The sequence below is a fragment of the Nuphar pumila genome, chromosome 12 (assembly GCF_984573655.1).
Source record: "Nuphar pumila chromosome 12, dmNupPumi1.hap1.1, whole genome shotgun sequence".
NCBI lineage: Eukaryota > Viridiplantae > Streptophyta > Magnoliopsida > Nymphaeales > Nymphaeaceae > Nuphar > Nuphar pumila.
Window position 1 is genome coordinate 49,695,608 of NC_143260.1, and position 27,027 is coordinate 49,722,634.

At 41.3% G+C, this 27,027-nt stretch overlaps 1 protein-coding gene across 2 annotated transcripts in view; it reads right to left on the reverse strand.

Annotated features, from left to right (window-relative positions):
- The window catches only part of LOC149820888 (uncharacterized), a 200,285-nt gene that overhangs the window by 117,007 nt on the left and 56,251 nt on the right, over positions 1–27,027 (reverse strand). For both annotated transcript variants that reach the window (XM_089982560.1, XM_089982559.1), the window contains one exon: positions 16,879–16,927. In XM_089982560.1, coding sequence (XP_089838686.1) covers positions 16,879–16,927 — 49 coding nt within the window. The remainder of the gene's footprint in view (positions 1–16,878; positions 16,928–27,027) is intronic.

Consider the following 27,027-nt stretch of genomic DNA (forward strand, 5'->3'; position numbering starts at 1 on the left):
CTGCTTACCGCCTTTACTTTGCCGTTGCGCCTAGGCTATTGCTTTTGCATATGTGTTGGTATTGCCTTGCTTTTGCAGATGACGTGCAGGTTCTTGCTCTTTGCGTATGCCTTAAAGGCATCCTCGTGGAGGATGCAAGAGACATCTATCACTCACTCTTGCGACAAGAGTTCAGTTGGGAGTTGGCGATACACCTCCGTTTAAGGAGAGGTATACCTCGCAAGGATCCTGGCTCTTCGTGTGCGCAGTCCTGTAGAGTCGACTTGAGATTTTAGGGAGCTGCGCAAAGGCATCAAAGACTGCTCCAAATCAAATCATTTGGAAGGATGTGACCGGCCGGTTCTGCTCGCCCTTTTTGGCATATCTCGGGTGATCCCGAATTGGGGGTTCGAGAGAACTTCTTAGCGGGTGTCCTGTTGAGAAACCCGTATCCCGTCTATCGAGGCCGGTATCGAGTCATGCGAGGCATGTAGATACCCCGATAGCAGATGTGATTCGAGATAATCACATGCATAATGTTGGCACAAGGTACTGCTGTTTTAAAAGATAGAGTAAAGTTGATAAACTTTACATCTTTGTGAAACACTCCTGTTGAGGCTTCTATTGAGGAGTTATACCCCCTTCATCCTAGAGTACTTGTAGTCGTGCACGACACGTCTAGTATTGCGATGATCGGATGAGACTGTCGTGCGACCTCAAACAGCACTAAATGCAAAATGTTGTAATCACATAAATAGCCTCACATTCGCCTTCACAGACAAGATGCTCGAGTGGTTTAAAGACCACAGCATAGAATGGGTCGTTAGTTAAGCAACCCCTAACGCACCCGTTCGCTTCTGGTTGTCTGTCAAGGGAGAGGACAGATCGGTACAAAAACTCCAATGGACAGGTTGTTAACAACCACCCCACGGGCAAAGATCCGACCTCCCTAGTCATTGGAGTTAGGGGATAGGGGCTATACAAGTTAGCTCAACACTTCTGTAGAAGTTGGATGCATCCATGGCACTGCTTTTCAGACTCTGGGGAATCATCTCTCGGCTAATGTCATCCCCTTTGGAGCGGACTCAACTTCTATTTAGGTTATTGAAAATACATAGAATAACAGATGCCCAAACTAGTCTCAGTTGTTTTTACGTTTTGCCTGCGCGTACCCGCAGGCCAGTAATTATCGAAACATAAGGTCTGTTCACACTGGTCGTGGGTCGTGAGATTCGCTTGCACTACGGCTTCGCTTGCACTACTGCTTCACTTGCACTACTGCTTCGCTTGCACTACTAATTCGCTTGCTTGCTCGATAGTTCAGTATGCTACTCGTTGAACTGTGCACGCCTGTCAAGGCGTTACTCTAGTTGGTTAAACTGCTTACGCAGTTCTTTGCGGAGTAATAAGGAGTTTCTCATACTAGTTAAATGCTTATAATAATAGCATTATACCAGTTGCTACATATTAGCATGTGACTTGCTTTATCCCTTGGTCGAACTGTTTGGTGCTTATTGTAGCGTAGCACTTATGGGCTTGCATCTCTTATGATTGATGTGATTGCATACAGCTCGTAATCTACGAACTGGTGGCAACTAGGATTGATGTGGCCGCTTGTCTTATAAGCTGCTTACATATTGTGATATAATTGTTGTCGTATGATTGCTTATGAATGGCTTGTGATGTAATGGTTTATGCCTTACAATTAATTTAATTACTTGTCGATGGACTGAGCCATTTGATGGTAATTATATGTTTTATGAGCATTGTTATGTGTGATTGTCTTATTCAGTTGTTTTGTTTGGCTGACGGGTAGAGTTAGTTACCCTTCGCCTATAGAATCAACTGAATTGCCATATATGTGCGTTCTTATGTGTCGTTTATACATGCTTTGAGGGCCTATTTGAGGATTGCAATATTCCTTGTGGCAATCATATGATGCGTAGGATTATATGCTTCTGCGTGGAGTGATACGATGCATATTGCTGATATACATGTTTGTGCCCATATTGTGGCTACTGACATCGAGAGCAGTCAACTGTTCGGAGCAGTCGATTGTATAGATGCGTGTATCACCGAGTAGGGTGTTTGTCGAGCACCTGATCTCCAAAGGATTATCTGCGAGGGTGTGTATGATCAAGACCAGGTACCCGGCTAGAGTGGTAGATTCTCTGTGAGGATGTACACTGTCCACAAACGGGTAGCCGCAAAAACGGTGAACTCCTGTGAGGAAGTGTATGGTCCAAGACCAGGTATACCATCTAGGGCGGAATTCCTTGTGAGGTTATACATTTCCAAGACCAGGTGATCCGGTGTTGATCTTGTTGTTTGTATTAGTGGCTATCGACCCTGAGAGCGGTCATTTGTGTTGATGCGTGTATCGCAATGAATTTCATTGGATATGGCATTTGTTGGGGACCCGCTTCCCAAAGGGTTCGCTGTGGGGGTATGTATGATCAAGAACAGGTGACCCGACTAGAGCGGTAAAATCTTTGTGAGGATGTACACTGTCCACGAACGGGTAGCCGCAAAGACGGTGAACTCCTGTGATGAAGTGTATGGTCCAAGACCGAGTATACCCTCTAGGGCGGTAATTCCTTGTCAGGTCGTATATCTCCCGGACCGAGCGATCCGATGTGGATCTTGTGTTTTTGCTTACCACAGAAAGTTATGGTGAGCTGTGACGATCTTCTGAGATTGTTTGTGATAGCCAACTATAAATTCATAGTTTTGGCTTTCTGTTTTAGCATGATTACATGCTTGACTCAGGTGTGAGAATCAGATCGTTAGCGATTTGAGTTAGTGATCATGTTTTGGACCTTCTACGAAAGGGTGAGATTTTCTGAGAAGGTATGACGCCTTAGTGCGTCATAACCGGTGACGGTTAGCCGCGTAAGACTTTGAGAGATGAGGATAGATTAAGGTCGTTCAGGACAAAGCGTTGGTTAGAAGTAGTGAGTGACAAGCTATGTCCTGGTGGTGATTAGATGCAGAGACCTCGTTCTAGGAACGAGGACAAGCTTGTTGCGTAGTAGTTCACAGCTTACGATCAAATGGATCGTATGCAGCGTTGGTCAGTTGCACTGCTTACTTGCTTTAAACTGCGTAGCCTACTAAATTAAATGTACTTAATTCAGTTTCCTATTAGTCTCTCTTGTGCACCTACTAGTTTTTCGCGAAATTAACTCATTCTATGGGTACAGGTGATGATTAGGTACTCTACGGGCGATGGCGCGATTGCAAGATGGCTTCAAGACTTCTTCTTCCTGCTCTTAGCTCGCTTCCTGGACGCTATGGGTTTGTATCGGATTTTCCTTGGGATATCCGAATCTTGTGAGTTTTGGTTCTTTTAGCTAACGTGCCCAAAGTTGTCAGCTTGCCTTATGATTTATCAAAAGAAAAATCTTCCGCTGATTTCATAAAACAACTCTGAAGGAAAGAGATATTTCTAGTCTCTTGCCTGTTTTTCTGAAAAGGTTCGCAAGTTTGAAATTTGGGCATTACAGTCACGACTGGGAATGAAATGCATGGCCTGGAATCATATATTACAATCTCAATAAGAACAAGAGGAGAGCGAGAAAGAGAAAAATAGAGTTGGAGAGAGAGAGAGAGGTACGTACCTAAATGGTCAGGTTGCTAAAAGGGATGCAGAAATTTTAAGGGGGAGAGGTATGTATCTTTCTTCCTCCTCTCCTGTTGAAAAAGGTGCAAAAGTGTCACTAGGATTCGATCTGATCCATGTCGATCCATGTAAAGATTATGTACAGTCTGGATACATTAGCACCCGAGCCATGTAACCTTTCTTTTTAATCAGGTCTGGATAGAACAGACCCGGATCCACACCTGTGTAATGTAAAATTATAAATGCACAGTTTTAGGTCACGATTTCTATTCAGAAATCGTGACAGCCGCAAGCATCTCTTTGGATTCCCTTCTTCATCTCTCTCTGTCTCTCTCTTTTTCTCTTTCTCAATACAGGTACAGGTGAAAATCTAACATGGTATCAGAGCGGAAATCCATCTAAAGGCCGAAAAAGATTCTGACAGGGGCGACAATCAGAAATTTGAGGTTTTTCGTTCCTCCCTTTCTTCCCTTCTGTTCTTCTTCATTTCTTGCCTTCTCTACTCATTCCCTTTTCTTCTCTTTCTGAAATCTCCTGTGTACTCACACCTCGCGTGGGTTTTACATTTTTTGTGAATCTGTGATTCACGTGAACCCTATTCACGTGAACCCAGACCGTGGATAAAAGGTGACAGTATTTCACGTGAATCGATTAACGTGAAACACCAAATTTTTTTATATATTAATTGCTTGATCTTCCTTTGCCATATCTTCTCCAAATCTACCTTTGCATATTCAAATACTACAATGTTTCTCATGATTCCTTAATGTTATGCTGTGCAATTTACTTCTTGATTATCCATCTCTATACTTGTCAAAAAAAGGGAGGTATATTTAACATGTGAAGGTATTTTTCATCACGTCAGCCTCAGTTTTTGGAGTATATAGAAAAAGCTTCAGTCCCTTTATTCTTTGAATCTGACAACCTACGACCCTCTGTTTCTGAAAAAAAAAAGAGGGTTGAACATTTCGTGGATACTCTTGTTGATTCTCATTCTCAATGGATTCTTATCACTCTCAATCAAATCTTTCTTCAAGTTTTCTCAAGCAGCTCGTTTCTGAAAAGTTGAATACCTCAAATTTCTTGATTTGGAAGAGACAAATTATTCCTTTTATAAGGAGTCAAGGTCTCTTAGGTCACCAGGATGGAACCACTCCAGTCCCACCAGAATTTGTCCCGAGAGAAGAGAAAGATGATCAAGGGGCGAGTTCGATCGTGTATGTGAAAAATGTTGAATTCCTCAATTGGGAAAGGAAAAATCAATCAGTTGTTACATATATCACCACAACCCTGTCTCAAGAGGTCCTTGTTGCCATTCCTGACAATTGTACAGCACTACAACTCTGGGAGCGACTGGTTCAAACGTATTCGCAGGTTTCTCAAGCAAGGGTGGTTTTTCTAAAAAGGAAATTTAAGTTGCTAAGAAAAGATTTCATGACCATCATGGAATATTTGAACAAGATAAAGATCATCATAGATCAGCTTGCAGTTATAGGATGTGTTGTTAGTAACAATGACATGGTGCAACAAACTCTAAGTGGATTGAGATCTGACTACAATATGATAGTCACTCCACTATATGGCCTTCCTGTTCTTCCTACCTTTGATGAGCTACGAGCCAAATTGATCCAGTATGAAATGACTCTGAAGGGATTCTCTGAAGAAACTCACATTCACCAAAATTCTCAAGAAGTTTTTGCCACAGGAGTGACTTATGGTAGAGGACGGGGACGAGAAAGACAAGGGCAAAGTGGACACGGAGGGCGTGGTCTGCTTCCCACTCCAAACATGTTAGCTTATGCGCAGGGACCAAGATCCATCCCTACTTGCTTCCTTTGTAACAAAAAGGGGGCATATCAAGGCGAATTGCTGGCATAATCCAGAGAATAAAGGAAATGGTCCAAAGACAGAAACCAAAAGAAAGTTCACAAATACTAGAGACAGTGGAGAGATTAAAGATCTGCTGATATCTGCCTTGTCAAAGTTGAAATTAAAGCAAAGTGATGAAGAAACTTGGTTTGTAGACTCAGGGGCAGCGACTCATGTGACAGGCGATGCAGGTAAAATTTCTAACCCTATTCCTTATTTTGGAAAAAGTAATATTGTTACTGGAGATGGATCCCACCATCCTGTTTCTCATGTTGGAAAAACTGTCATTCCCATGTCATATTCCACTCTTACTCTTTCTGACGTTCTTCATGCTCCTGACATCAAGAAAAATATTCTCTGTTTCCAAACTTATTGATTATAATAATGCTTCAGTTGAATTCACTCCCTTCTCTCTGCAGGTCAAGGACCTATGCACGAGGGAAACATTCGCTGAAGGAAAGAGACGGGGCAATATGTATGTCTTTGAAGAAACTCCATGTCATGTTGTCCACCCTGTTCATCTGAATTCGAAGCCTTCATTAGAGTCATGTTCATCCTCTTCTGCTAATGTTTTTAATATTTCTGAATGTAATAAGTCATTCTTATGGCATAGTCGATTAGGACATTGTGGGAGTCATTTTATTGAAAAACTTGTCTCTAATAATCTCATTCCAAAAGAAAGTCTCAATGGGGATGAGAGCAGTCATAAGTGTTCCAGTTGTCTTTCATGCAAGAGTCATGTATTGCCTTTCCATTCCATTAATAAGAGAGCTTCAAAACCTTTGAGATAATTTGTTCTGATGTATGGGGACCCACCCCGATTGCCTATAGATCTGGGAGCAGATACTATTTAATCTTTGTTGATAATTATTCTCGATACACTTAGATATATTTCATAAAAAATAAGTCGTAAGTCTTCTCTTTGTTTCAAAATTTTCTTTCCTTGGTCAAAAATCAATTTTGTGAGTCCATTCAATTTTTCTAATGTTACGGAGGTAGGGAATTCCCATCCCGTGATTTTATTTCTTTTCTCCGAAATAACGGAATAAGAAGAAGGGTGTCCTGCCTTCACACCCCTCAACAAAATGGGATTGCTCAACGAAAACACAGGAATATCGTTGAAAGTGTCATGAGTATGCTTCATGAGAGTAATATTCCCATCAATCTATGGACAAAAACTTTCTATTTTGTCGTACATGTGATAAATAGACTGCCTATGGTTCTGGAAAATAAGTCTCCTTATCACTGTCTTTTTGGAGCTCATCCTAGTTATCATGATCTGCGTGTTTTTAGATGTGTGTTATGTGCATATTGATCAGTCCACGAGGAACAAGTTTCAGGACAAGGCCCAGAAGTGTAGATTTGTGGGATATGCAGATGACTACAAAGGATATAGGTACTATGATCCCACCAACAAACGCATCAGAATCTCAAGAAATGTTATCTTTGATGAACAAAATTTTGATCACGGAGCTGACGCAACGAATATGTCAACTGAAGTTTACTATCCTTGTCTGAGTTCAGAACTTTTTGCTGGCTCCAATGAAGCATGTTCCTCAGATTGCGTGCAGCAAGAAGAAGAGATGTTTGAGAACACTGGGACGTCGGGATCACAGAATGCAGAGGAAGTACCGGGCAGATACAAAGGCATTGTCTATTCTAGACAGAGACCGACTGTAACGCCCCAAAATTTCAAACTTGCGAACCTTTCAGAAAACAGGCAAGAGACTAGGAAAAATCTCTTTCCTTCAGAGTTTATTTATGAAATCAGCGGAAGACTATTCTTCCGTTAATTCAGAAGGCAAGCTGACAACTTTGGGCACGTTAGCTAAAAGAACCAAAACTCACAAAAATTCGGGTATCCTAAGAAAAATCCGTTACAAACCCAAAGCGTCCAGGACGCAAGCTAAGAGCGGGAAGAAGAAGTCTTGAAGCCATCTTGCAATCGCGCCATCGCCCATAGTGTACCTAATCATCACCTGTACCCATAGAATGGGTTAGTTTTGCGAAATAACAAGTAGGTGCACAAGAGAGACTAAAGAAAACTGAATTAAGTACATTTAATTTAGAATGTTAAGTAGTTTAAAGTAGACATGCAGTAAAACAGGGAAGCAGTGCAACAGGGTAAGCAGTGCAAGCGGGTAAGTGAGCAGTGCAAATGTGTAAGTAGTGCAAACGCGTAAGTAATGCAAGTGAGTAAGTAAGCAGTGCAAACGTGTAAGTAGTACAAGCAAGTAAGTAAGCAGTGCAAACGCGTAAGTAGTGCAAGCAAGTAAGTAAGCAGTGCAAACGCGTAAGTAGTGCAAGCGAGTAAGCAGTGCAAACGGGTAAGTAGTGCAACTGACAAACGCAACATACGATTCAATTGATCGTAGACTGTGAACCACCACGCAACTAGCTTGTTCTCGTTCCTAGAACGGGATCTCTACATTGAAACAGTATCAGGACATCGTTTATCGCTCTCACTACTTCCAACAAACGCTTTGTCCTGAACAACCTTTATCTATTATCATCTCTCAAGGCCTTACGCGACCAACTGTCACTTGTTATGACTCACCTAAGGCCTCATACTTCTCAGAAAAAAAACCCACCCTTCCATAGAAGGTCCAAGACACGATCACTATCTAAAATCGCTAATGATCTGATTCTCATATCTGAGTCCTACATGTAATCATGCTAAAACAGAAAGTCAAACTATAGATTTATAACTGGCTATCTCAAACAATCTCAGAAGATCATCACAGTTCACCATAACTTTTTATGGTAAGCAAAAACACAAGATCCACGTCGAATCGCTCGATCCGGGAGATATACGACCTGACAAGGAATTACCGACCTAGAGGGTATACCTGGTCTTGGACCATATACTTCCTCACAGGAGTTCACCGTCTATGCAGCTACCCATTCGTGGACAGTGTACATCCTCACAGAGATTCTACCGCTCTAGACGGATTACCCGATCTGAGAAATGTACAATCTCACAAGGAATTATCGCCCTAGATGGTATACATGATCTTGGACCATACACTTTCTCACAAGAGTTCGCCGTTTTTGCGGCTACCCATTCGTAGACAGTGTACATCCTCACAGAGAATCTACCACTCTAGCTGGGTCACCTCGTCTTGATCATACATACCCTTACCGCGAAACCTTTGGGAAGTCGGTCCCCAACAAATGTCATATCCAATGAAAATCATTATGATACACGCATCAATACAAATGATCGCTCTCAGGGTCGATAGCCACTATTACAATCAACAAGATCAACGCCGGATCACTTGGTCTGGGAAATGTATAACCTCACAAGGAATTCCGCCCAAGATGGTATTCCTGGTCTTGGACCATACACTCCGCACAGATAATCCTTTGGAGATTAGGTCATCAACAGATATCATACTCAGTGATACATGCATCTATACAATCGACTGCTCCGAACAATTGACCGCTCTTGGGGTTAGTAGCCACAATATGGGCACAAGCACGTATATCAGCAATATGCATCGTATCACTTCACATAGTAAAACACAACGCACAAGAACATGCAGATATGGCAATTCAGCTGATTCTATAGGCGAAGAGTAACTAACTCTATCCGACAGCCAAACAAAACAACTGAATAAGACAAGCACTCATAACAATGATCGTAATACATACAATTACCATCAAATGGCTCAGTCCATTTGCAAGTAATTAAAATAATTGTAAGGCATAAACCATTGCATCACAAGTCATTCATAAGCAATCATACGACAGCAGTTATATCACAATATGTAAGCAGCTTATAAGACAAGCAGTCACATTAATCTCAATTGTCACCAGTTCGTAGATTACGAGCTGTATGCAATCACATCAATCATAAGAGATGCAAGCCAACAAGTGCTACGCTACAATAAGTACCAAACAGTTCGACCAAGGGGTAAAGCAAGTCACATGCTAATATGTAGCAACTGACATAATGTTATTATTATAAGCATTTAACTAGTATGAGAAGCCAGATGTTACTTAGCAAAGAACTGCGTAAGCAGTTTAACAAACTAGAGTAACGCCTCGACAGGCGGGTACAGCTCAACGAGTAGCATACTGAATTACCGAGCAAGCAAGCAAGCAAGCAATCGACCAGTGTGAACAGACTTTATGTTTCGATATTACTGGTCTGCGGGTACGCGCAGGCAAAACGTAGAAACAACTGAGACTAGTTCGGGCATCTGTTATTCTATGTATTTTCAATAACCCGAATAGCTAGTTGAGTCCGCTCCAAAGGGGACGGCTTTAGCCGAGAGAGGATTCCCCAGAGTCTGATAAGCAGTGTGACGAATGCATCCAACTTCTGCAGAAGTGTTGAGCTAACTATTGTAACCCATTTCCTCTAACTCCAATGACTGGGGAGGCCGATCATTGCCCGTAGGGTGGTTGTTAACAACCTGTCTATTGGAGTTTTGTACCACTCTGTCCTCTCCCTTGACAGACAACAAGAAGCAAATAGGTGCGTTAGGGGTTGCTTAACTAACGACCCATCCTATGCTGTGGTCTTTAAACCACTCGATCATCTTGCCTGTGAAGGCAAATGTGAGGCCATTTTATGTGATTACAGCATTGTGCATTTAGCATTGTTCGAGGTCGGACGACCGTCTCATCCGATCATCGCAGTACTAGACATGTCGTGCACGACTACAAGTACTCTAGGATGAAGGGGGTATAGCTCCTCAATAGAAGCCTCAACAGGAGTGTTTCACAAAGATGTAATGCTTCTCAAACTATACTTTGACATTCTTTATCTTTTGAAACAGCTAGCAGCTTGTGCCAACATTTGGCATGTGATTATCTCGAATCGCATCCGCTATCGGGATATCTACATGCCTCGCATGACACGATACCGACCTCGATAGACGGGATACGGGTTTCTCAACAGAACCAGCCAATCACCTCCTTCCAAATGCTTTGATTTGGGCAGTCTTTGATGCTTTTGCGCAGCTCCCTAAAATCTCAAGTCAATTCTATAGGACTGCGCACACGAAGAGCCAGGATCCTTGCGAGGTATCCCTTTCCTTAGACGAGGATGTATTGCTTGCTCCCGACGGAACTCTTGTCGCAAGAGGGAGAGTGGTAGATGTCTCTTGCATCCTCTACGAGGATGCCTCAAAAGCGTATGCAATGAGCGAGAACCTGAGCGTCATCTGCAATAGCAAGGCAGTAACAACACATACAAAAGCAAGAGCCTGGGCGCAAAGCGCGACGGCGAAGTAAAGACTGTAGGCAGGAGTGCAACGCAGAAACCTTTGCGCGATGCGCGACAGCAAAGTAAAGGACTGTAAGCAGGAGTGTAACGCAAAACCTTTGCGCAATGCGTGACGGCAAAATAAGGGACAAAGATCGCGAAACTGCGTCCTTGAGTTAAGTGCGTACCCGTATAAATATATATGATATGATATATATATATATATATATATATATATATATATATATATATATATTAATTGTCCCTTTTAGTTAATTGAACTCAATTCAATTGTCCAAGTCTTCTGTGCAATCTTCCCTTACCTTTGAGAGTTGCAAGCTTGCTAGCGTCTGCGAGTGTAAGCGATGGACGGCTCGGGTCGCGGACCGTGAGCAGGATCCGTCGCATGAGCTGCAAAAGTAACGATCTTAGCAAGCTAATACCAAAAATAGAAGGTCAGGGACACTGTCGCCGTCCTGATATAAGGGAAGCATAGGCAGGGGCATCGTGCCCTTGCGCACCTGCCATAAGTGCAAGAAGCAGGGGCAGGGGTTGGGGCTGCGAGCCCCTACCGACCTGCTGTCAGCAAGAAACAGGGAGGCAGGGGGATGCACCCCTGCCTGAAGAAGACAACGAGGGAGGCTTCGCCCTGTCTGCCAAGAGAGCAAGGAGGCGAGGCCCTTCCCTGTAAGCCACTAAGGGGAAGGCAGGGGGCGGCTTCGCCCCTGCCTGCTGAATATACAAAGAGGGCTAGGGGACTCGGTCCTCTGCCATCTCTGCAAAAGGACAGCGGCGACAACCCTGTTCTGTCATGCAAAAAGAAACAAAGACAGGGGATGGGCCCCTGTTTGCCAAGCAGAAACAGAACACAGGGAGGGTCCGACCCTCCCCTGAACAATAGAGGGAGGAAGGGGGGGTCTCGGCCCCTTCCCAGCGAAACACGAAAACAGGGAGGGAGCCGACCCCTTCCCTACGCAATAAACAAGCAGGGAGGGGCTCGACCACTCCCCGCCAATGAAAACGCAGGGAAACGAAAGAGGTTGGCCCCTACCGACCTATACGGACATAGGGAGGTGGCAGAGGCTCAACCCCTGCCCACCCAATCAAGAAAAAGAGAGGGAGACGGCGAGAGGGCTCAGCCCCTGCCATCATTCCCGAACTCAGGGAGGCGGCAAGGGCTCAACCCTTGCCAACCTACCCAGAACCCGAAGAAAGGAGGTGGCAGGGGTTCCAAACGATTTTTTTTTACTCGGGTTATTACACCAACAGCATCAAGCCATTCGGATCATGTCTCAGTCGCCAATCCTAATCCTTCTCATACTCTTGAGGTCAGAAAATCAAACCGCATACGACATCTCATTGACAGGTGGGTTAGCTATAACAACTTCTCCTTGGACCTTCAACTCTTTTTAACTGCCCTCAATAAGGAAGATGAGCCTATTATGTACTATAAGGCAGCCACTTCTACCAAATGGGTAGAAGCCATGAATGATGAAATGCAAACCTTGCATGAATGTGGAACCTGAGAAGTTGTTCCCAGACCACCTGACAAAAATGTTGTCGGATGTAAATGGGTCTACAAAATAAAGTACAAGCCAGATGAAACCATTTAACGATATAAGGCAAGGCTTGTGGCAAAAGGATTCACTCAAGAAGCAAGGCAAAACTATGATGAGACCTTTAGTTCGGTTGTAAGAATGGGAACAATTCGAATTATTATTTCTCTGGTTGTTGTACATGGATGGAAGTTGAGTCAGCTTGATGTAAAAAATGCATTCTTGCATGGGGATTTGAAAGAGGAAGTATACATGGAGCAACCCCCTGGATATCAAGAACAAAATTGTAAAACCCATGTGTGCAGGTTAAAAAGAGCTATCTATGGTCTAAAGCAAGCATCTCACTCTTGGTTTGATAGCTTCTCGCTAGAGATTCAGAAACATGGATTTTCAAGTTCCATGCTGGGCCACTCATTATTTATTTTTAGAAGTAAGACTGTGACCACTCTATTATTAATTTATGTCGATGATATTATCATCAGAAGAAACTCTGCGGCCCACATCCAAGAAGTAAAAGACTTACTAGGTCAGAGGTTCAAAATGAAAGATCTTGGAGTTCTACGTTATTTTCTTGGTGTAGAAGTTGATAACCAGGCTCATGGCTTGACACTCACTCAGCACAAGTATACCGTAGATGTTCTCAGCAAGGCAGGCATGAAAGACTGCAAACCTCTAGGAACTTCGAGTGTGCTTCATCAAAAACTTAACGCTCATGATGAAGATCCGTGTGATGACCCCACCAGGTATCGAAGCATAATAGGAATGTTACAGTACCTCACATTCACTAGACCTGATATTTTTATTCAGTCAATCAAGTGTCTCAATTTATGCATGCGTCACGTACTGGACATATGGAAGCGGTCAAGAGGATCCTTAGCTATCTGAAAGGGACTATTGAGGATGGATTGATATATTCACCACAGTCATATGGCAAAGATGAGCACGAACTTACTGTATATTGTGATGCAGACTGGGAAGGAGATCCTGACGAACGACGATCTACATCAGGATATTGTGTCTTCATTGAAAGAAATTTAGTTTCTTGGAGCAGTAGAAAACAAAAGGCTATCACTAGATCAAACACTGAGGCTGAGTATAGATCCATGGTTGCTGCCAAAGCCACATGGATCAAGCATCTACTAACTGAAGTATGAGAAAAGATCTCCCACACTACCTTGCTATGTGACAACCAAAGTGCTATCAACATGTCATTCAATCCAGTACATCACAGTCGTGCTAAGCACATTGAGATCGACCAACACTTTGTGAGACAGAAGGTTGAAGAAAAAGAGATTGAGCCTGAGTTCGTCAGTACTAAAAAACAAGTTACAGACATATTTACCAAAGGGTTAACAAAGGATCGTTTTTGGATGCTTAAAGGCAAGTTGTTCATGGTCCAAAACCATGATCAACTTGAGGGGGGGTGAAAAAGGTGCAAAAGTGTCACTAGGATCCGACCCGATCCATGTAAAGATTATGTACAGTCTGGATACATTAGGACCCGAGCCATGTAACCTTTCTTTTTAATCGGGTCTAGATACACCAGACCTGGATTCACACCTTTGTAATGTAAAATTATAAATGCACAGTTTTAGGTCACGATTTCTATTCAGAAATCGTGACAGTCGCAGGCATCTCTTTGGATTCCTCTCTCTCTCTCTCTCTCTCTCTCTCTCTCTCTCTCTCTCTCTCAATACAGGTACAGGTGAAAATCTAACACTTGTGCCCTTCTGCTTCTCCTCTTTTGCCACCCTCCTCCTTCATCTCCACTTTTGTTGCATCCACACCGAGGCTCTCTCTCTCACGTTCTGCCATTTTTCCCTTTATTATTTTTTTATGGTTTTATAACACTTGGTGCAAGCAAGCAACCAAGCATTAACTGGGTCAGACTCAGGTCTGATCGAAGTTTGGGTCTGATCCAGATCTGAATCGGACCTGAACCTATTTTGACCCAAGTCAGACTCAGTCTTGTGTCAAAGCATACTGGGTCTGTTGGGTTTGCTTTGACTGATTCAGACCTGGGTCAAAGTAAACCCAAGTTTCAATCAGTGAGGGTACACAAACCCAGGTTTCAATCAGTCTGGGTATACAAACCCAGGTTTGTCCAAGAATTTATATATAGGTAATGATAAGATGCTCCCGGAGTACCTATCCCACCTAATAGAAACTTTAGATTTTCAATCTTCTTAAAATATTTTTGTTGATCAGACCCGTTTAGTAGAAAACAAGTTTTGGATCATGTGATTATAGCATACATGTATGTTTTTTAAGACCTTTAAAAATCAACGGCTCACGGTGTATCAAAATTTCATGACTTAAAAAATCCTATTTTTATGTCCAAAAAACATGATCCAAAGCATGATTCCTAGCAACTAAACTGTGTTGAGTACATCCATAAGGTTTAATTGAGAAGACACAACCTACAACCATGATTTCTAGTATGTGGGAGCACCGTAGCATTACTCTATATATATTTATATGTATACACTATGTATATACATATATGATCATATACACACACACATATATATATATATATGATACAACTTAACAAGGTCTATGAAAACCATATGAAATTTTACCTTCTCTCAAACTTTATATAAGTTGCCTTTCTAGTATTGACCTTAACATGAGACCAAATTAATTTTCTAATACATTAATTTTCTTCTCTAATTGTGCTCTACTATTCTCTCTAAAAGCTTCATAGTCTAACTCATAAGTTACTAAGTTAAACACCAAATGGAATAATAGGCAACTCCCTAATTAACTAAACACAAATATCATATTTAACTTAAATAATTACCACATAATTGGGTCTCTCTCTCTCTAAATGACATTTACCTTCCAAGATATCCAGCAAAAACCAAATCTAATACATCAATTCTAAATGGTAACATTGATAAGAGAAAAAAACCAAAGGATTACTATCAAGTTAACGGAAAAAGTTATGACAAAGAAAGGCCAGCATATAATGAGCATACAATGAACCAAGTTCATCATAAAAGATGAGTTTGGCATGTGTATTAACAAGCGTTATGGAAATGAAAAACACGAGCCTCATCTGTGGATATGTTAATTCTTGCTGTTCCTTTTTGTTAGATGCATTTTGCTTTTTGTGTTTTCCCTTTTTGCTAATTGTTTGTGGGTGTTTGGATTGATCAATGGCGAAGATAGTAAAATTGTGGTTTTCTTAATTTCATGTGTTTAATATCATTTGGACTACTTTGAGGCCACAGAGTCTTTATCCTTTGCATAGTTATCGCTCATATATGATCTGAAAGCTATTAAAAACAAGTCTTTATAGGTATGATTGTAGAACATCCTTTTCTTGGCCATTTGTATCTACAGTGTTTCAACTTATTGCTTCTTTCGCTTTCCACTTTCTTTAATTTTTCATTAGTGCTATTCACTAATCATGATTAATGATGATGATGATGGTGACTGTGATGACTGTTGATGATGTTACTGTTGTATTTTTTTAGCCATTGCTAGGATTTAGACTACTTTGAATCTTGATAAAGGTACTCTATATCAATTTATTCTTCCATTATAGTTATCTTGTAAGGCCTGGACATACGGACAAGCCGATCGTCTAGTATATATAAGAACCAAAATACTCTCTCTACTCTTCTACATTTTTTTTGTATACAAAATATTATCAAACAATTTTGTTAACCATGTTATCCTAATATTATCCACTGACATCCAAATATTGATAGGCATATCGTCCTTTTTTCATCTTTTCTACAGTCATTTTCACTTTCCCCTCACTAATTTTATCAATCAGTCCCTAGTTGAGGTCCCCTCCTCACTTTGATTCATTATTCCATTCTTCGTTTAACAAATGACAAAAATATTTTCTCCAACTCCCTTTAATTTGATAGTCCTTAACCAGAACCTTTTCATCTCTAATAATCCTCACTTAGTTTAGAACTTTAGATCATTGACACTTATGTCGAACACGTGTTGTTATGTATCCACGTGTCATGCCGTGTCTTGTAAACACATGACCACAAACACATCCTTGCTACATTGCATGTTGGTCTAATTACTTATGAAATACACATCTTCATCAAGCCTACATATGAATCAACCGAACATGAACGCATCATCAGTAATAAATATAACCAACAAAATTTATGCAAAAAAATTTATTTACTAAATCAAAGAAAAATAATTCAAAGGCATGTAGATAAAATCAAACATCAACTAAACTCATAGTAAGTTCCAAAAGTAACAATTTCTAACGAACATGTTCCACCTTAAAGAAAGAGGCAACCATATTTTGTCTGCTTAAGATAGACTAATTAGATAACATTGCTCTCTACATTGTACTCACAAGTAAATTGTAGCAAATGCAAAACCCATGTATAGTTGTCTTTTGCAACTAGGTTGACCGAAATAAAAGTAACTGATTGTCAGTCATGCAAGCACCACAAGTAGGTTACACAAGATAGTTCAAAATAGAGGGGGGAAACAAAAAAAAGAACAATACATAAATATGGATTAGACAAATTAACAAGATCAAAACAGCATTTTGTCTAAGCCAGAAAAACGAAGTAGTGCAACTACAAGAGGCTTTCAAGGGCTATAAACCTAAGGAAACAAATAATAGAATGCAGGCAAAAAATACATACCGCATGTTATCTTCCTTTTCTCGTTAGCAAACTCTCTAATAAGCTCACCCTGTGGGTACACATAGGACATGTCATTTCTGTAATTCAACAAGGGGGAATAGCAAAAAAATCTTAACTTGAGTCCATGTGAGCAATCCAACTGTTGCCATGAATTATAAATGTCAGGAAACTAGGATATTCCACACACACACACACATAGATACATAGATAGACATAATTAAGATTCATGCCCTAGAGAGTAAAGCACAATACAAGGATGAAGAATAACAGCACATTCTCCCCTCCCTAGGCCACTCACCTAAGATCTATCCTCTCATAGTCCTAGGTGATGTACTGCAAAATCCAGATAGTAGTTAAATGGGCTGCTCCTCCATTCCAAAAAACAAGCAAAAGCAATTTCAAATTCCTCGCGAGACACCCATGTACAGACTGCTTCGTACATTTCATGGCAAGCCTACCAAGATGATGAGGTTGCAATTGCTCTTATTATCCATCGGTGAATGCCTTAGAAATTACAATTTTGCTTTCCATAATGGAGTGGTCTCAGTCCACTCTTCCAGTGCCCTTGCATGCACATAGGTGTTGAGGTGGAACAAAAAACACTGTCGAGATTAGTGTCAGAAGAGCAGTAAAAGCAAAATCCTTGTCAAAGAGGAGCAGAAACAAAATTTATGGGGTTCCCGATGAATAAAAAGGGCACAGTTTTGAGAACTCCCTTAGCAATTATGATGGGGTCCAATATTACCTTCTTGACTCACTCCTACAACATAAAAGAGCCCATTCTTTTGAGTTCTTCTGCCCTCTTAAATCCCTCACAGGAAAGAAAGAGTACATTATGAGTATAATGGAAAAAGAAAGGGTCTGCATAAGTTGGACATGATTCAAAACATAAGTGCCTCACAAATAAGACAATGGCCTATGAAACTCGTGCATACCTAATTATTTCAGCATATGGAAACTCAGCATGCCATGCCTTCATAATGAAGGCCAACCCTAGACTCACACTGATTGTTCTGCAAGCTACCATTGGCTAGTGGTCCATGTGTACACATGCTCCACCAGTTGGGAATGGCCAAAAGCCAACCCTAGACTCCTCGACAATTCTTTAGCTCCCTCTTGCCCTTCCCGAGAAAAGTCACTAGAGACAACAGGTTTCTCCAGTGACTTGCTCTGAAAAGAGTACCTTTCCTGAGCTGAATGACAGCTACTCCCTATTTGATCCCTTGGCATGGGATGGGGTCTGCATGGCCATGCTGCTGACCTGACATTGCCATGACAATAGAAAGCCTTCTTTTTTTGTGAGGTTTGTATAAATTATAACCATCAGCAGTAGAAAGCCTAATGCTTTGTATGAATTATAACCACCAAATTAAGATTATTCTTCTCCCACAACCAATTGCACAAATAGCAGTGTCCTAAAGTTTAGAAAGTGGCATTTATCTCACCACCAGCCGCCTGGTGTTGCCCGTGTATTCTTTGTGCTATGAATGAATCTCTAAAGTTTAGATATTCTAGATTCAACCTTGGATTCAGCCAATTGGGTCCCCATTGTCACTTGTATGCTCATCTTTTATGAAGAAAGGACAGTAATTAATGTTAAGCAGATGCGATAGGAGCAAAGATTTATTAAGACACTTTAGGAATCTTTCATGTCCCAATAGCATAAGAAACTTGCCCATAAACATTCACACAACTGTGAATTTTTCAACAAAAAGATGACCTTAAGTTTGAGTCTGAGTGTCTCACTATGAAAGCACTGTTTCTACCACAAGTAACCAGAATCTTTGAAACTCTCTCTTATAGTCAAGTTTTTTATTTAGAAATAGAATATAGCAATGATATTATGTAAACTTTTTGCCCCATACATTTATTATGGCATGATTAATGCCTTTAATTTCTTGTATTGGGTCCGCAGGAAAGGTCTAGCCATGCCCGAATAACTTAGTTTTACAAAACCACCATGCTGTACCAAGTGTGTCAATATTGTGCCCCAGCCATTTCCATGTCTCTGACATAGGTCCAACTAAACAAATTTTCTGATAATCATTTTAATCGGACAGGTTTCTAAGCTTATTTCAGATCTGACCCCAGTCATGCAGCACTAAATGTAAACCGAAAATATAAGCAGTAGTCACAGGCATGCCAAGTGTGTCACATGGACTCTTCTAACAGGGCACCGCACCTGCATGGCACCCGCACCCAGGCGGGTGCAACACTTGGACACAACTTCCTTTGTGTTAGGTGAAGTCAACCACACTGAGGTCCATTTCTATCCAAAAGTAGATTCAGTTAACCCTAATCAAGTCCATTTTTATCTATATTATATATATAAATACATAAATGCACACAAATACACATAGTGTTAGCTTAAAGCTATTAAAAATATTATATATATACTTCCCGCACCCAAGTTTTTTTAAGTGCCGCATTCGCACCCGTACCCGCATCCGCAACCGCACCTATGTGACATAGGTCACGGGCTTACTAGGAGCACCGTGCGGCACCTGGTGATCCCGACCAAGTCAACCTAACGAGTCTAGGAAAACTAACGTAAACACACAGCAAAGAGCACAAGATCGCAACGGGGTGCAGTTTCACAAGCACACATTCACATGAAGAGAGCGAGAAGGCAAAGAGAAAGAATGCAAGAGAGCAGAAACTTCTTATAGCAAACATAAGAATATACAAAGAGAGAGAGGGAGGGACCCGTATCACTTCGTATATGGCAGATCTTAGGGCAAAGCCCATTTACAACACTTAGACAAGGCGAAAAGGTATTACATCAGGGAAAACAGAGTGAAAAACTTGGTGGTTCAGAACATGCTCCCCTGCCTAAGTTGGCGTCGTCCTCAGCGCTATACGTTGGTAGTAATCTTTAATCTGGTGTTGAAATTGACTGATGTGGCATAGAGTCTCACAACTGGTGTCGCTCTCTAGTAATCCTTTCTACTTCACGAGGTACTTCTTCACTTATCTGAGGTAGTTGTTGACATGGTCCATTATAAACTCGACTTTTTGGAAGGCTGGCACCAGTGCTAACGAAGGCGCTCGCTGAGGTACACTGCGTCGGAGATCTTCTTTATCTTCATTAAAGGGCTTCAAGTTACACACGTGAAAAACTGGATGGCGTTGAAAATTGGTGGGGAGGTCTAGCCAAGTTGTCAATCCATTGTGTAATGACAAAGGGCCCATCATATTTCTCAATGAGCCTATGATGGTGTCCACGAAAGATAGTTGGCCTTTCGGGGTATGACTTGACTAACACCTTGTCCCCTACTCGGAATTCAACTTGTTGACGATTCTGATCTATCAACTTCTTCATTCATTTGGCGGCTTTGTGTAGGAATGCTCTTGCTAATTCAATTTGATCGTGCCAAGTCTTAACAAATTGGTAGGAAAATGGCACCTTTCCTCGACCTTAGGAGGCTATGGAATGGGGCATTTGCGGTTGTTGCCTAGTAGCAATCTCGAAGGGGTTGTGACCTGATGCTTCGCTCCTCTAAAGATTATAGCAGAATAGAGCAACGTCAAGCAGCTCTGTCCAATTCTTTTGGTTGGCACCGACGAAGTGTCGTAAGTACTCTTCCAACATCCTATTAATGTTTGTCTGTGGATGGAAGCTAGTAGAGAAATGCAGTTCAGACCCCAGCAACCGAAAAACTTCCCCCAAAACTTGTCGGTGAAACGAGCATCACGACCGCTAATGATGCTTTTTGGGATGCCCTAATGCTTGACTACATGCTTCACAAAGAATCAGGCAGTGTTTTTAGTCGAACAAGTGGTGAGAGTGGGTGTAAAGGTCGTATATTTAGAGAACCGATCAACCACGATGAATATAGAGTGATACCCCTTTGTCTCCGACAGACTCACGATGAAGTCCAATGATATGCTCTCCTATAGCCAACCTGGAATGGGGAGAGGATCCAGTAGTCCTGCGGGCTTCTGATTGATAATTTTATCTTGCTGACAGATCAAGCAAGTGTGTATATATCTGTCTACGTCATCGCACATCTGCGGCCAATAGTATATGTGTCCGAGCAGCGCCAAGGTTCTCTCCTTCCCTGGGTGCCCTGCCCATGAAGAGTCGTGGCAATCCTTCAATATCTCTCGTCACAAAGATCCCTATCGAGGTACGTATACACGACTTCTTGTTGTCATCAGCAGTTCATCTTGTTGCCAAAACTGTCTTGTTTTTCCTTCCTTCACCAGGGAAAAGAGGTGTTGGGTCATGGAATTTTTCTGCAAACCCTCACAAATCCTATCGAGGAGATCGTTGTGAGGTTTCGTGATTGCAGTATCATCTTCAAACAAAGTTGTCAACTCGTCCTTTTTACTCAGGGCATCTGCCACCATATTGGTTTTGATAGGCTTATACCCTAGAATCATATCGAATTCAACCAAGAACTCTTGCCACTGAGCTTGCTTAGGACTGAGCATCTTATGGGTCTGAAAGTAGCTTGTAGCAACGTTGTCTGTGTAGACGACGAACGACAACCCCAACGGATAGTGCCTCCAGATGCATAGGCAGTCGACAATAGCGGTCATCTCCCTTTTGTGCACAGTATACCGTTGATAGGCACTATTCAACTTCCGACTCTCTTAGGCAATGGGATGCCCATCTTACATCAACACAGCTCCGATGGCATAATCAGAGGCATTCATGTACACTTTGAATGGCTTCACGTGGTTAGGCAACTGCAATACTGGTTCTTTTTAAAGAAAATGAAACTCACAACCAAACTATCTCTTCACCACACACTCACGAAGACGTTACAAGAACCACAAGGGTTCATACAAGCATAAGAACACACACTACCCGAAAAGGTATTCAAAAGAAAAAGAATTTTATTAACTTGGGATACAATCCCACAAAAACCATGAAATACAAGGGGAAATAGTCCCCATATTTATAGAGGAGAATGAGAAGCCTTCAAGGGAGTCGTTGGACTCCCAACGGCTCCATTAGAGTTGTTGGGAGTCTAACGGCTCCCTTGAAAGATGCTTTTTGACTTTAGTCAAAAAGCACATTTTTGACTAGTCAAAAAGGTGAAGGCTTAAAAAGGTCCAAAAACAAAAAACTAGCCTAATTCTAGTTATGTTCTAACTAAGATTAACTAAACTAAAAACTAACTAGCAAAAAGAGAAAGGTATTACAAGCCTATGAGATTACATATTTTAACACTCCCCCTCAAACTTACGGTTGGATAACTGAAAGTTTGCCTAAGAGAAAGTGAAATCTAGGAGCAGCGAGAGGCTTGGTGAAGAAATCGGCCAACTGATACTCTGAAGAGACATAGGGAAGATTGATGGTGCCACGCAAAAAATCTTCTCGTACGTAGTGACAATCCATCTCTATATGCTTGGTGTGTTCATGGAATGTCTGATTGCTGACAATATAGATAGAGCGCTTATAGTAACAACACAAATTTGATGCTTTTGAACTTTCAACTCCCATATCGAAAAGTAGACGTCGAAGCCAGACCAATTCCATAGTGGTTGTAGCCATTATTAAGAATGATAGTCATCCAGGGGTATTTATGTCACTTTACTGTTGTATGTTTATATTATGCTTGTATCTCTGTATTATATTATTGGGTCAGGTGTTTGAGTCTGGAGTAGACCCGATATCTATTTATGTTGGACCCGAACAGACAGAGTAATAAAAGGATGGATTAGGGCACGTTCTCACGATGAGAATGAAGAGAGTCCATCTTTGCAGCAGACGTCTCCAAAACCTCTCTCTCTTGTGCCACGCAACCCCTGGGATAAAAACTTTCATGGTATCAGAGCAGGTTCGCCTGTGATTCTCATATAAAGTGTGCAGGACGAATTCCAGCAAGAGTGCCCTGCGAGATTCAGATTTTCTGTCGTAAACAGGTTAGGTGATTCATTTGTTCTTCTGGTAACCTTCATCCTTCTTCTCTTCCTTTCTATTCCTTATCATTCGTCATCTGTGTCGTCAGACCTGATTGTTCTCAGATCTAATATCGAGTTCTTCAACCCTAGGTCTGATCGACAACCCCAAATTTGGTTGTCGTTAGATCTGCCGCCTCTTCTCTCTTGGTTGTCGTCAGATCTGCCACCTCTTCTCTCTTTGTTTCTGTTTCTCAATCCTTTAAAGGAATCCTATCTTGATAAGTCTATCGATTTTCAATACTTGCCCTAAACTGCAGCAGATCTGAGCTATTTTAGATTCACCCCAAACTACATCAGATCTAGAATTTGCGTCAGATCTGAATTATGTGTTAAATCTAAATTGTTTGATTTACTGGTTTTAATCTTGCCTTTGCGTCAGATCAGATTATAACAAATCTGATTTTATATCAGACTGTTTACTGTGCTTGTCGTTACCTAAAAAAAAGGAATAGAGATAGGCAAGCACGTTTCCTGCAATTTTAGACAATTTTCACACATCTATTCACAACCTTTCAGCCTCACCTTCACCCATTGTTCTTCCTTCTTTCATCATCATGGATTCTCCCTCTTTGCCGTCTAGTTTTCTCATTTCTGAAAAACTCAACAATTCAAATTGCTTGACCTGGAAAAGACAGATCCTGCCATTTATCAGGAGTTTGAATCTCTCTAGGCACCTTGATGGGACAGTCCGCGCAACACCAGAGTTAGCCACGCAGGAACAACAGGGTGACAAAGGAGATGTCTCCAGCACGGTAATTCGCAATCCATATTTCACATCATGGAGTATGAGAGACCAAGCAGTCGTAGCATACATTACCTCTACTCTCTCTCAAGAGGTATTGGTGAGTATTTCAGATGACTGCTCTGCTATGGAGCTGTGGCAGAAGTTAGCTAAGATATATTCACAGATTTCGGAGGCCAGAATTCTTCATTTGAAAATAAAGTTTCAGTTGTTAAAGAAGGAAAGTCTGGTTGTGACGGAGTACATGAATCGAGTCAAGACTATCACAGATCAGTTAGCTATGGTGGGTTGTGAGATCCCTGACAGAGAAAAGGTGCAACAAGTGTTGAATGGTCTTGAGCCTGAAAATCACATGTTGGTCACATTTTTGCTATGTCTGCCATCACTACCAAACCTTGAAGATCTCCGTGCAAAGCTGCTACAGTATGAAGTCACCATTAAAGGGGAGACCTTTTCAAATCACAGCAGCCACGAGGTAATGATCATAGGGATGGGATCAGAAAGGGGGCGCAACTCCTTCTGTGAGGACGTGGACAAGGAAAAGCTAATTTTGGAGGACGTGGATTGTTACCTACTCCAAATAATCAGTTCAACTCATTTTCCAACAATCAAAACTCCAGAAATGTACCAACATGTTATTTATGTAATAAGAGAGGACACATTAAGGCAAATTGCTGGCATAATCCTCAAAACAAGGAAAGATGAATGGAGCAACACTTCCCAGCAAAGGAAAAGAAATGGGAGGACCTAAAGATGAGGATAAGGATAACGTGAAGAATCTCTTGATTTCTGCACTTTCAGGGCTGAGTTTCAAACAGAATGAGCAAGGAACATGGTATATTGACTCTGGGGCGGCAGCACATGTTATAGGTGATGTTGGTAAGATCTCAAAATTGATTCCCTATTTTGGAAAATTCAGCATTAAGACTGGCGATTGTACTCTTCACCCTATATCACATGTTGGAACCGTTGACCTTCCTCTTTCTAATTCTTCCCTAACTTTGCCTAATGTTTACCATTCCCCGGGCATAGTTAAGAATATTGTTTTTGTGTCTAAACTTGTTGATGATACTAACTCTTCTATTGAATTTACTCCTTCTGTATGTGTTAAGGATCTTCTTACGAAGAAGACGCTCATTAAAGGAGAGCGACAAAGGAATATGTATGTCCTCAAGGAGTCTCCCTCTTCAGTTTGTGTTGCTTCACCAATCTCGTCAATTATCCACTCAAAGTTGTCTCAAAATTGTTTTAGTTTGTCTAAATGTAATAAGCCAGAAGTTTGGCATCGTCGATTGTGTCATTGTGGTCGTTCGTTTATAGAAAAGCTTGTGTCAAATGGGCTTGTTCCAGAGTCTAGTTTGAATAAAAGGTCAGAAGAACCTCTTTGTTCCAGTTGTCAGTTATGTAAGAGTCATGTACTCCCTTTTCATTCAATAAATCAAAGAGCTTCAATTCCTTTTGAAATCATATACTCCGATGTTTGGGGCCCTGCTCCACAAACTTTTTTATCTGGCAGCCGCTATTATGTCATCTTCATTGATAGTTATTCTAGATTCACCTGGATATATTTTATGAAACATAAATCTAAAGTGTTCAAAATCTTTTGTTCGTTCTGTGCTCTTGTTTGTAATCAATTTTCATCTAAAATCCAATATTTCCAATGTGATGGAGGAGGAGAGTACTTATCACATGAATTTACTAAATTTCTTCAAAAGAATGGCATCAATCGTCGTATATCTTGCCCACATACACCACAACAAAATGGTATTGCGGAAAGAAAACACAGGCACATCATGGAAAGTGCCTTAAGTATGCTCCACGCCTCATGTGTTCCCTTGAGCTTATGGACAGAAGCTTTCCACATAGCGACATATGTCATAAATCGTCTGCCTATGAAATTGCTTGAAGATAGATCTTCATATTTTACTCTTTTTCAAAGACATCCTGATTATAACGAAATGCGAGCATTTGGCTATGTCTGTTATGTTCACATTGACAGTTCTCAACGTGACAAGTTTCAAGACAAGGCGTGCAAGTGCTACTTTGTTGGATATGTTGAACACTACAAAGGGTATCGGTGCTATGATTCAACCTCTCGTCGGATTAAAATCTCGCGGAATGTTGTGTTTGATGAAATCATTGCTGGAGAATCAGAAAGGGCAGCAAAGCAGAGTCAGGGTGAAAAGCAAGCAGAGCAGAACAAAAGGGATGAAGTGTATGAACCGTGGATGGCTTCAGAATTTTTTTATCAGATGGAAACACGGGATGATTGTTCGTGCAAGTCATCAACTATTACGCAAGAGGCCGGTAGAAATTCTCAGATGGAGGGAGTCATAGATTCTCAGCCAAGTGTACCATCTACATCTGATGGTGATATAAGATTTCAGGGACTTGTCTATACAAGAAGAAATGACCATAATAATGACTCATGCCCTGACGTTCTGCCTCGGAGGTCTAGAAGCGCCCTTCATCCCATTGAAAGATGGGTAAGTTATGATAACTTCTCCATGGATTTACAATTGTTTATTTCTCAGGCTGAAAAACAGGAGGAACCGAACAACTTTGTAGATGCATCTAGATCAAAGAGGTGGATAGAGGCCATGAACGGAAAAATAAAAGTGTTGCACGAATGTGGAACTTGGGAAATTGTTCCACGACCCTCGCACAGAAATGTAGTGGGATCCAAATGGGTCTACAAAATCAAATACAGGCCTGATGGATCTGTTGAACGCTATAAAGCACGTCTTGTGGCTAAGGGTTTCACTCAAGAATATGGACAAGACTATGATGAGATGTTCAGTCCAGTTATTAAAATGGACACTATCCGACTGGTTATATGTTTGTCAGTACAGTATAGATGGACTCTATGTCAACTTGATGTAAAGAATGCCTTCTTGCATGGCGACCTAAAGGAAAAAGTGTACATGGAACAACCACTCGGATATGCAGAACATGGTCCCAGTTCACATGTCTATAAATTACGAAGGGCTATTTATGGTTTGAAACAAGCATCTCGTTCATGGTTTGATAGTTTTTCGCTTGAAATTCAGCGACATGGGTTTCTCAGATCTCAACTTGATCACTCCTTGTTTATCTATCAGCATCAGAAGGTCAGCACTCTACTTCTTATCTATATAGATGATATTATGCTCACCGGCAATTCGGATGAGCATATAGAGATCATCAAGGACTTACTAGGAAGAAAATTTAAAATGAAAGATTTAGGCATGTTGCACTATTTCTTGGGAGTAGAAGTGGATCAACAAAATGAAACCTTACCCCTGACTCAACATAAATACACGATGGATTTATTGGATAAAGCACGGTTGAGAGATTGTAAGTCGTTGTCTACTCTTAGTGTGTTGAATCATAAGCTCAGTGCCCAAGATAGAGAATCTTATCGTGATCCCAAGCAATATTGTAGCCTTGTGGGAATGCTTCAGTACATTACTTTTACTAGGCCTGATATTGTCTATGCAGTGAATCAAGTG